General features: G+C 39.0%; 1 protein-coding gene across 3 annotated transcripts in view; it reads right to left on the reverse strand.

The window, feature by feature from the left end:
* The window catches only part of ZNF827 (zinc finger protein 827), a 184,077-nt gene that overhangs the window by 30,666 nt on the left and 140,757 nt on the right, over positions 1-12,654 (reverse strand). For 2 of the 3 annotated variants that reach the window (XM_070757789.1, XM_070757791.1), the window contains exon 9: positions 2,067-2,204. The exons of the other annotated variant lie outside the window; for it this stretch is intronic. In XM_070757789.1, the coding sequence (XP_070613890.1) occupies positions 2,067-2,204 (138 nt within the window). The remainder of the gene's footprint in view (positions 1-2,066; positions 2,205-12,654) is intronic. 3 annotated transcript variants of the gene reach the window in all.

The raw sequence follows: 12,654 nt of genomic DNA on the forward strand, positions 1-12,654 counted from the left end.
GAAAACGAGAAAGTGAGAAAAAGAGAGAGAAAGAGGGGGGAGAGAGGGAAAGAGAGAGAGAGAAAGCAAGAGAGAGATGAGAGGAAGGAAGAGAGAGAGAGAAGAGTGGAAGGAAGAGATAGAGCGAAATGATAGAAAAAAGGGGAGAAAAGAGAAATGAGAAAATGATTGAGGCAGAGAATGACAGGAAAGAGAGAAAAACAGAGAGAGAAGTGACTCTTGATTTAAAGCATATGGTAAAAGCACTTAAATAATAACAGAAAAAAACCCCAGCCCTCACCTGTTTTTATTAATAGTTATGTTTTTGGTTTTGCTGGTTGATTTAGTTTTAATAGTAATGGATTTTGGTTTTTTTAAATTATTAATTTCTTTTAATAAAAAAGAAGGGATTTTTCTTATTTATTTATTTATTTATTTATTCTTCTATGCCGCTCAGACACTATACTTTTCCGCCCACACCGAAAAAAAATTAGAGGGTACATTGCCTCTAGCTATGGTTGGCTGGAGTGTGTGCAAATGCAGCTCAACTTGCACGAGCAATAGGCCAGCGGGCACGCATGTGTGTGCTTGACGCCTTGCCACTTGTGCAAGGGCTGTGTCTGCTCCCCCAGCCCAGTTTTACCCCCTAAGGCTGCCAAGTTACAAAGGTTGGAGACTGATGGTTTATAATAAAAGCCAAAGTTATTAAAGTTAACATTAAAGATTAAAGTCCTAGTTAAAACCAAATATATTATCAGAGAAATCAATTCCTAATCAGGATAAAATGACAATTTTTAAAATTTATTTATTCCCTTAGCACAGTAGGAACCGTGTTCCAGAAACCTTACTTGACTACAGAAAAGGGAACATCTTTCTGTTCTTAAGCAACTGAATTCTTAAAAATGAGGAATGACAGTCCTACCTCTTATCTCCCATTATTAGACGACTGATTGCTTCTATAAATGTGGTTTTCTTTAGCTCTATTTTTCCCCTTAGATTTGCAACTGGATGGGGACAGGCAATTTTTATTACATAAATGGATTTAATGCAGAATATTCCAGTAACTGATCCTTATTTCACAGTTCTTCCAGACCAGCGGTCCCCAAACTACGGCCCGCGGGCCACATGCGGCCCACTGAGGCCATTTATCTGGCCCACCGGCGAGTGACAAGAGCACAGGGAAAAGAGAGAGAGAAAGAAAGAAAAGGGAAAGAGAGGGAGGGAAGGAGAAGTGGAGAGGAATGAAGGAGGGAAGAAAGGAAGGAAGGAGAAATGGAGGGAACAAGAAAGGAAGGAAGGAAGGAAGGAAGGAAGGAAGGAAGGAAGGAAGGAAGAATGAAATGAATGGAGGGACAGAGGAAGGAAGGACTGTTTTGGGGGGGGTAATTTATTTAAATTTTTCTCTCAACATACATTGAAACAACACAGTGTTTCATCTAATTTTCCATGAATAAAATGCAGTATTTTGTTAGTAACTAATATCAATCATCAAAAAAGTTGCACAAGTTTTTTCCCCTAATTTTGTCATCCAGTTACATTCATTTTCTTTTAATTAAATTCCCTCCTTAATGTTCCTTCAAAAAGTGTAGCACCAATTATATTTCTAACTTATTAACCATTATGCCAAAGTGCTTCCTTCTTTCTTTATACATTTTTCATAAGCCAAGAAAACCTTGTATAGCCAATCAGATGTCAACAAAAGAAAATTAAAAACAAAACATAAACATATATGAATTTCAGAAATTCTCCCCCCTCTAAATAGTACATTCCCTTTTTGTTTTTTACTTTAAAACAAGGTATGTGCAGTGTGCATAGGAATTTGTTCATAGTTTTTTTTTAATAGTCCGGCCCTCCAACAGTCCGAGGGACAGTGAACTGGCCCCCTGTGTAAAAAGTTTGGGGACCCCTGTTCCAGACCATCACAGAAAGGGGAGAAAGCTATATTTTAATGATGGCTTTAAGTACTGTAATTGCCTATGATTACTGCAGTGATTCCAGTTCTATTCACTCTTACTCGCATTCAAAGAAATGTTTCCCTAAAAAAAGAACAAATTCTATCCTATCTTATTTTAGAAACAAAATATTACCTGTGTGCAGGGAGAGATGTCGGGACAACGTCTGTTGTCGGCCAAACACTTTTCCACATACATCACAAGGAAAGAGCTGGTCATTAAATTTCCAAGACGGCAACCCATTTCCAGTATCTAGTCCCATATTCTCCGTTTCTGTTTCCCCCAAAAAGAAAAAAAATGTCATTCTATTAGTAAGTCAAAGGCATTCTCAATTTTGCCTGTGTTTGTTTATACAAACAATAACTTCTCTCACTGGCCATTTCTAAGTACAGTAGTCCCTCGCTATACCGCGCTTCACCTACTGTGGCTTCACTTCATCGCGGGTTTCTGAGGAAGCCGATTGGCAGATTTAAACAGCCCGCCGAACTCGATCAGCAGGTTTAAAAAAAAAAAAAAAATCTAAAATTGTAAATATTGTATTTAAATACTGTATCTAAAATAAATACTGTGTGGGAAGGGTTTATAAACACTTAAAACAATGAAAACTTACCAAACAATTACAATATAAATACTTAAATAAGTACTATCAGTCGATAAATTCCCCATTGCGGATTTCACCTATCGCGGCCAGGTCTGGAACGTAACACCAGCGATAGGTGAGGGACTACTGTAGCTGGTTCTCAAACCTGGAATCTGCTTTTATTTATTAATTTAATTTACTTACTTACTTAATTAATTAAATTAAGCTTATTTCTAGAGAACATCAAATTCATGTTTACAACACAACTAGTTCTGTTGAGTTTCAACATTTCCTGTTATCTTCTTGTTTTTGACAAATTTCTTCAGGAGAGTTGGTAGGAAAGAATAGAAAGAAGGACAAATTTAAATGTATATGAATCCCCATTTATTTATTTTATTTATTTATTTAGTCCAATACATAATACACATTGAAGAGAATAGATATGTAATAATACAAATAAAGAAAAGAATAGAAGAAAAGATATAAAAGTATAGGTGAACATATTTGAAAGGAAGAAAAGATAAATGAGATAAGGAGAGACAATTGGACAGGGGACGGAAGGCACACTGGTGCACTTATGCACGCCCCTTACTGACCTCTAAGGAACCTGGAGAGGTCAATCGTGGATAGTCTAAGGGAAAAATGTTGGGGGTTAGGGGTTGACACTACTGAGTTCCACGCTTCGACAACTCGGTTGCTGAAGTCATATTTTTTACAGTCAAGTTTGGAGCGGTTAATATTAAGTTTGAATCTGTTGCGTGCTCTTGTCTTGTTGCGATTGAAGCTGAAGTAGTCATTGACAGGTAGAACATTGCAGCATATGATCTTGTGGGCAATACTTAGACGACGTAGTTCTAAGCTTTCTAGACCTAGGATTGATAGTCTGCTTTTGTAGGGTATTCTGTTTCGAGTGGAGGAGTGAAGGGCTCTTCTGGTGAAGTATCTTTGGACATTTTCAAGGGTGTTGATGTCCGAGATGTGGTATGGGTTCCAGACAGATGAACTGTATTCCGGGATGGGTCTGGCAAAAGTTTTGTAGGCTCTGGTGAGTAGTGTGAGACTGCCAGAGCAGAAGCTGCGTAGGATCAGATTAACAACTCTAGAAGCCTTTTTGGTGATATTGTTGCAGTGGGCTTTGGCACTTAGATCATTTGATATTAGTATTCCAAGGTCTTTTACTGTGTGGGGATTGGCTGTGAGTTCACCCTGAACTACAGAGAACGGTAGCTGAAATACCCCACGTAATCCTTTCTATTCGCCTCTTGTTAACCTAAATCAGTGATGGTGAACCTATGGCGCAGGTGCCACAGGCGGCATGCGGAACCATATCTGCTGGCACACGAGTCATTGCCCTAGCTCAGCTCCAACGTAGATGTATGGGCCGGCCAATTGATTTTTTGGTCACACGCTCTGGGAAGGTGCTTTTGGCTTCCAAAGAGTCTCTGGGGGGTCGCAGGAGGGTGTTTTTATCCTCCCCTGGCTCCAGGGAAGCCTTTGGAGCTTGGGGAGGGCGAAACACGAGCCTACTGGTGTTCTGCCTGACTGGACTCAGGCAATTAGTAACAGTCCAAGGAAAAGAAATCAAACACACACGTGTTGTTCTAATCAGCAAACTTGTATTAAACAAACAAAAAAGTGTTAACCAAAACAGTCCTTGTTGTCAGGAATAAACTATAGTGCAAGGCTTAACTCAGCCAAATACAAAACACAGGAAAAAGCAAACAAAGACAACCTGCATGGAGCAGAAACGTTTCAGGAGTCCTTTGAATCTTAGAGCAAACAGCAAGTCCCAGAGGTTTCACCTCCCACGTGCCTGAAAAGGCTGGGTTGAAATCCAAAAACACAGAACAGAAACTTCAGAGCAGAAACCACAAAGTAACACAGATAAACAGCCAGTTTGCCTTGTGCCTCTGTTCCCTTTTATACCTTTAGCCCTCATTAAGGGAACCACACCCAGCCCTCAGTATAAGAACCACACCCAGCCCAGGTGCTACTCTGATCACTGATAATAGTCCTTTAATTGAGCCCTCTTTGCATAGCTCTTCGGCTACACATGTCTATGAATTGGTCTGCAGAGGAATCCAAGGAAGACAGACTTGTCTGAGTGCATGCCAAATCCCCTGGGCTGTCTGCTGAGTCCTGCGTGCTGTCTGTCAACTCCTCTGAACCAGTGGCCTCATCCTCATGGCTGTCTGCCACATCTTCCTGGCTGTCAGCCAGGCTTTCGCACTCACTTTGTGCCGCATCTCTCCCATCTGTGGGAGCAACGGCTGGCCCAAGCCCAAACACAACAACCGGGTCCACTAGAAGTTGGGAAACAGGCCATTTTCGGACTCCAGAGGGACTCCAGGGGGGCGGGGGAAGCTGTTTTTGCCCTCCCCAGGCACTGAATTATGTGTGTGGGCACTTGCACATGCGCAATAGTGTGCACACACGCTCTCTCGGCACCCGAGGGAAAAAAGGTTTGCCATCACTGGCCTAAGTAGTATACCAATTCCATTTAGATCAAATCCAGAAGCAAATCTAAATCTGGACATTCCTTCACCCCACTTCCAATAATAAGCGCATATGATCCATCTTTATGTGAGTATATTTGTAACCGTTGGTTAAAATTGCCTAAATAATTAAACAAAATCACTAATAAAAGTAATTCCTCTATCTGAATATTATCGGCCCTGTACACAGACCATTCTCACTTGCAGAGACACATAAATATACTTAACGGAAATGCATTTTGGAGGGACAAAAATAAGAAAAAATAACAGGGGATGGGCTAAGGGGGAAGGATTAGAGATACAGTATTAGAGAGAGAATGGATGGAAAGAAGGAACGGGAAGAGAAGCCCAGCTAGGCCTTATATAAACAGGTTTAAAATTTAGAAGGCAAGCATTCCTTCTCAAATGATGGCTACTGTTCAAAGGTTCCCATGACTTTCAGTAACAAGGTCTGAAGTCATCGAGTCTTCTTACCTTTTGGTTTGTCTTCTAAATTCTGCTAATATAAAATTCAAGGATCCTTGGTGCTCTCTGAGCTTGATGGTTTTATTGCAGTTATTTCATTACCCAAACTAGGTAATATTAATACTGGGTCTAGAAAGCTTAGAATTACGACGCCTAATTGACTGTAAAAAATATGACTTTAGCAATCGAGTTGTCGAAGTGTGGAACTCATTACCGGACTCAGTAGTGTCAACCCCTAACCCCCAACATTTTTCTCTTAGACTATCCACGATTGACCTCTCCAGGTTCCTAAGAGGTCAGTAAGGGGCAGACATAAGTGCACCAGTGTGCCTTTCGTCCCCTGTCCAATTGTCTCTCCTTTATCTCATATATCTTTTCTTCCTTCTCCTCTATTTTTATATCTTTTCTTCTATCCTTTTCTTTATATATATTACTACATGTCTATTCTCTTCAATATGTATTGTGTATTGGATAAATAAATAAATAAATAAATAAATAAATATCATCAGTGTTGTCAGTGGCAAGCCACTAGAATATAAACTGAGAGCAAACCTCACTCCTTAGTAGCACAGATAAAGTTACTTAGTTTGGGAAACAAAATGTCGGCAAGAAACAACCAAACTCAGAGAGCACTAAGGATTTTAGTGCTGAGCTACAAATATTCTCCTTAACTGGAATTACAACTACTTTTGTATTCCCTGCCCAGCTCTATTTTCAAGATTTGAAGGAGGGGAGTCTCACACTTCTAACCAGAGCATACAAAACTTTCGCCAGACCAATCCTTGAATACAGCTCATCTATCTGGAACCCACACCGCATTTCAGACATAAACACTCTAGAAAATGTCCAGAGATACTTTACTAGAAGAGCCCTCCACTCCTCCACTTGCAACAGAATACCCTACGCAACTAAATTTACAATCCTAGGTTTAGAAAGCTTAGAACTGGGTCACCTTAAATACAACCTAAGCATAGCCCATAAAATAATCTGTGACAATGTCCTTCCTGTCAACGACTACTTCAGCTTCAACCACAATAACACTCGAGCCCACAACATATACAAACTTAAAATAAACCTCTCCAAACATGACTGCAGGAAATATGACTTTAGTAACCGAGTAGTTAATGCATGGAATTTACTACATGACTCTGTAGTATCATCACCTAACCCCCAAAACTTTACCCTTAGAATATCCACTGCTGATTTCTCCCGATTCCTAAGAGGTCAGTAAGGGGCGTGCACAAGTGCACCAGCATGCCTTCCGTCCCCTGTCCTAATGTTTCTCTCTTACTAATATCATGTATATAAACATTGTTATATCTTTGTATACTATGTACTTGACAAAATGAATAAATAAAAAAAGTCCCCTGGGACAGATTATTTTGGAATAATAGGTACATGAATGCATAAGCAGTTTGTACAGGTAATATACAGTAAGTTGTATCTGAAGGATAAATGATACATTTTCAAGTCTTATATAATTCCCAGCAAATCCTGTAAATATGAAACTTTATAAAATCATAAATAATAATTGTTTTAAGCAGGATTTGTGTTGCTGTTCTCTGTTTACCATCCTTATCTCAACAACAACCAAGTCATTCCCTAAAGTGCTTGCCTTCTCAACATCAAGGCCTACACAGTTCCAAATATAGAAAAATAATGCCTTTCCACAATAGTAATTTGCATGTTTTACCCCAATGTTGATAGGAAAAGCACCAGAAGAATTTTGCATATCCAAATAGCATCAGGCTCAGTTTTAATTTAAAGCTCTTTTCTTACAGCTCTTTTTTGTTTTCTCTATTTAATTTCCTACTGTTATCAAGACATGTTTGACACCCCTCCCCAAAGGGCTCTCAGTTCAGTTTTTGAGGAAAAAAAGGTTTATTATTGCTGCAGTTCAGCCTAAATGCACATTCTTGCTCTAGAGATCTTAATGGTTCCCAATGGTTCCCTCTTAATAATCCATATAGCTTCTGATAACTCCCATAATGCTTGCCAATTATCAATATCTTGGCTTCTTTCTGAGGCCAGCACTGAGTATTGAATTGAAAAGATTATTTAATGTCAGTGAGTCCAGTGCCCTGGTTAATGCATTAATCAAAATTAAATGTATGTACAATTTAAATATTTAATGTAATGCATCTTCCTGTATTTCATTTTTATTTTTTTTAGTGAAAAAGAGGTTTAATCAGATATCAGCTTGCCTATGTTATGAAGAGTGGAATTATTTCTTCATCAGTCAAGGTGTTTTATAAAAATGTTTTTATGTATGTATGTATATATGTATATATATAAAATTGTGGGCTATCAATAAAAAAATTAACTGCCTTGGAAATGGCCCTGGGTTGGGCCGAGAGGCAAATAAGGAGCTGTGATGTTCCTTCAATACACCAATTGATCAACTTCCCTTTCTGGATGTCCTAATCTATAAAAAAACCCAATGGCACCCTAGGATACACCATCTACCAAAAGAAAACCCACACCAACCGTTATTTAAATGCACACTCCCACCACCACCCTGCATAGATCACCTCAGTAGTCAAAACTCTCATCACCAGAACCAAACGCCTAGCTGACCATGAGCACTTAAAAACTGAATTGAACAAACTCAAAGATGTATTAATTTCTAATGGATTCGAAAGAAAAACAATTACAAACCTAATCAAAAAAGAGACATCCCCAAAAATCAAGACCAAGAACAGGATAATTGCACCACCCTCCTCCCTTACATCAAGGGCACCACAGACAAAATTAGTAAAATTCTACACAAACATAATATCAAAACTTCATTTGTCACTAACCAAAAAATATCAAACATCCTAAGAAACCCAAAAGATAAAATCCAACTCGAAAACCAAGGAATCTATGAAATCACTTGCAAAACATGTGCAGCCACATACATTGGACAAACGAATCGAAGAGTAAACGCACGCATTGCAGAACATAAGAATGCAGTCAAAAAAGAAGAAAAAACTTCCTCCCTTGTCCAGCACATTAAAAAAACAGGGCACGAAATTGACTTTGAAAAAACTAAATTACTTTCCAAAACAGAAAATGTATACAAAAGAATTATCATGGAAGCCATAGAGATAGAAAAACACCCCCTCAGCATGAACAAATGAGATGACACGTCCCGCCTACCAGAGATTTGGAAACCAGCCTTAAACAAAAAAAACATATAATCATCACCATGTCAATCCTTCAACTAAATGTGATTCCACCAACCAATCAAATCATTAAAACATAGCCACCCAATCTATTTGCTACATTCAAACCAAATCTCCACCCCCACCACTATATATAAGGAACAAATGGCGGTTGCAAACAAACTATATTTACAGCAGCACGAAGCTTATAACTTCAGCCTGATGATGGTGATTTCACCGAAACGTCGCATAGACACTCAAAATACAGAATATAGTTGTCGGCTATGACTTCTCGTGAGACTCAGGGCGGCTTACAGTCAACCAACACATCTCACACACTAGTCTGTCATACCAATCAGCCAATCAATGGCAGGGGCTCTAAGTAAGATGACCAGTTTAATAGTCCCAGGCCTGTCGGCACAAATGTGCTTTCAAGTTCTTCCGAAAGGCGGGAGAGTAGGAACCATATGGAACTCCAGGGGGAGTGGATTCTGGGGGGGGGGTAACCACATAGAAGGCCCTTCCCCTAGGGCCCGCCAGCCCTAGAGAAAATTTAGTAGACAATATAAGGCTATTTCAGCTATAAAGCTGGCTGGACTTGAATATAAATTGTTATTATATTCAAATACTATTTTTGGCTTGATTCACAATCATTCTATGCTAAAAGGTATGAATACTATACAAGTTTGATAGTTTTGTTAGGATATTAAAAGGATTCATTCATCAAAGTATAATTTTTCAAGGGCTTGTTTATCATCCTTTTTCTCTGTCCTTGAGTTTATAATCAGCTAATAACTAAGTTGTTTCAAATGGTCAAGTGTAAAAGTTAATACCACGTATAAGTTCATACTGTTTATGTAGGTTCATCCTACTGATATGTACTTATAGCTAATGCTATCTCTTCCTTGGTAAGAAACAAGTCTTCCTGTTAAACTAGGGAATAAATATAATGGTCAAAATAATATATTAACTTACTGAATTCCAGCTTTTAGAAACATAGAAACATAGAAGACCTCATGGTCCATCTAGTCTGCCCTTATACTATTTTCTGTATTTTATCTTAGGATGGATATCTGTTTATCCCAGGCATGTTTACATTCAGTTACTGTGGATTTATCTACCACGACTGCTGGAAGTTTGTTCCAAGGATCTACTTTTTGCATTCTTTTATTTTAATTCTTTTCTTTTTAATGGAGAAAAAAAGATACTTCAAAATTGGAAGCTTTTTTTTGGTCTCCATATAGTTTGTGTGACTAGTGGAGAAACAACATTAAAAGGTCTGAAAGGTGAGTCATGGTAACTAGACTTATTTTCTTGTTGGTTTGAAACATTTTGATGCTTATCTAAATTGCCTTTTCAGATTCAGGAAGTTAGTTAGGGGAATTTGAGTTGTAGACAAGTTATTGGAACGTACGAACTCCCAAAATTCTTAGGGGTCATTAAGTGTAGCCTCACTGGTGGACCTATGGTCTTATTTTTATTGGGTACTGATGAGATAGCAGCATAACAAATGCCTATTCAGATTCCTCCTAACCAACTTGCATTGCCTTGGACGGGAAATGAACACTTGGACACCAAGCTGGGTAAAATGGGTCACTTTATTAATTATTAACAGAAAGACCTGCAGGGGTCGCTAAATGGGGCGGAGTTTCCTGAACACAACATACTTGGGCAACTCAAATGGGCGTTACTCCATGCCTGGTCAGGGTGAGGCGTGCCCCACCTACACCCTCCCCGAAAGCCACGCCCAGCGTGTGGGAGGGCTCGCCCTGCATGACCCGGGACCGGAAATGACATAGGTGAGCCCCAAGGGCACCCCCTTCACACCTCTCTGTCCGGGGAGGAAGCTTGAGTTGTGCAATGGGGGTGCCAATTATCTTACAAAATATGCCCAAAGGAGAACCCACAGTTGCTACTGATACCACTTCCGCCCTGTTTCTGCCATATAGTGACCAAGAATATAAACATCCAATTGTTGAATCAAAAACCTATTTACATACAGATGCACCCCGTAACCACAAATCCTTTCCCTCTTCCAGGATGGAGTAGGCGAAAAACAATCCGTAGCAAATGCCATAAGACTGCAAAAATTCCTACTCGGCCCCAAACCAGGCGACCTATAAAAACATCCTGGATTGAGCGGAGGGTGGGTGGGTGTCCGTTTTGTGGCGAGCTCAGGGGCAAGAGAAGCCGGGGGGGCAACCAAGCCCTGATAAAGGGCACACGACCCACCCCCGGCTTTCCCAGAATGCCCGAGCGGCCACTGATTGCTCTGGGGCGTTCCCGCGCTACCGCGAACACCCCAGCTGATGGGGGAGCCGAGTTTGTTCCCGCCATCGGCAATTTTCGGCTGGCCTCTCATCAATTTGAAGAAACTACTTGGATAAGCAGCAAAACATTTCAACAATTTCCCATGACTCAGCTTCCAGACAACTGTGCCTACCGTTCCTGTCCTAATGTCTTTTTATATTTTCTATCTCTACTTTATACTTATATTATGTTAAACATACTACAATACAATACTATATTTGTATGACAAATAAAATAAATAAAATAAAAACTCTGCCTGGATGACTGATAGTCTTCACTGACAACATTGAAAGATGGTAGCTGATTAGCATTTTGGATAGAAAATTAGTGTATTTTCATGAAAATGCGTATTTGTGAAAAATATATTTGAAACAATTAGTTGGGATTCTTTGCAAACAAATAACAAGAGAGAGTTCTAAAAAGAATTATCTTTAATATTGGTATATCCTAGGCCAGAAGTGGGGAATGATGGCCTTTTTAGGACTTGTGGACTTCAACTCCCAGAATTCCTAAGCCAGCATGGCTCAGGAATTCTGAGAGTTTGTTTGTTTATTTATTTATTTAGTTAGTTAGTCCAATACACAATGAGGGTTTTAGTGGGTATATATCTATATACACATATAGTAAAATACATGATGAAGGTTATAGAGAAGATAATCATAGTAAAATATATCTAAGAAAGAATAGAAAAGAAGATATAGTAATAGAATATATCAATGAAAGAATAGAAGAAGAGATAGGAATAGAAGAAAGGTATAGGAGATATGGGAGGACAATAGGACAGGGGACGGAAGGCACTCTAGTGCACTTCTACTTGCCCCTTACTGACCTCTTAGGAATCTGGATAGGTCAACCATAGATAATCTAAGGGTAAAGTGTTGGGGGTTTGAGGATGACACTATGGAGTCCGGTAATGAGTGCCACGCTTCGACAACTTGGTTATTGAAGTTATATTTTTTACAGTCAAGTTTGGAGCGGTTAATATTAAGTTTAAATCTGTTGTGTGCTATCAGATATCACGAATGGTCATATCCCTGTTTAGAGGAACAGTTATTCCTCACTGGAGAATTTTCCTTCAAATGAAGATAGAAGAGGCAAATCATAAATACCCAGTGCAATCAGAGAGAGATTAACTTTGGCTTCTAATGTGCTTCCATGTGCAATTGAAGGTGCTAATTGTCACTTTAAAAGGCCATTCAGAGGTTTCTTGTGGGACCGTCCTTCCCCTATTACCTTTACCTAGCCTACTAATCTGACAGAAGGGACATATTATGAGTATTGTTGGATAAGGAGTGTCACCTGCCATTTTTGCCCTGGTGCATAGTCTGTGTCCTAAGGCGGGGTTGATAATTGTTTGAATGAGGCCTCGTTGCCATGTGCTTTATTTTCGTAATATATAAATTTTTGTTAGATTTATTTACATTTAAAAACAACATAGAAAAAGAAAATAAAACACAAACTTTACAAACAATACAACTAACATCATAAACAAAAACAAAAACAGGGAAAAACCCCCCAAACACAACTGCTGTTTCTAGTGACAGCTAAGCTATAATCCCTTATTTCCATTGATTTCTAAATTAATCTTATCGTCAATAAATATTCAAATCTTTTGAACAATAGATACTATTCCTAATCCCAATTCCATAGTTTTCTCACAATTATGCATTATATTTATTGTTTTAATCCCTCAATTTCAAATTCCTATATTTATATTCCTATCTATA

This window comes from Erythrolamprus reginae, chromosome 7 (assembly GCF_031021105.1).
Source record: "Erythrolamprus reginae isolate rEryReg1 chromosome 7, rEryReg1.hap1, whole genome shotgun sequence".
NCBI lineage: Eukaryota > Metazoa > Chordata > Lepidosauria > Squamata > Dipsadidae > Erythrolamprus > Erythrolamprus reginae.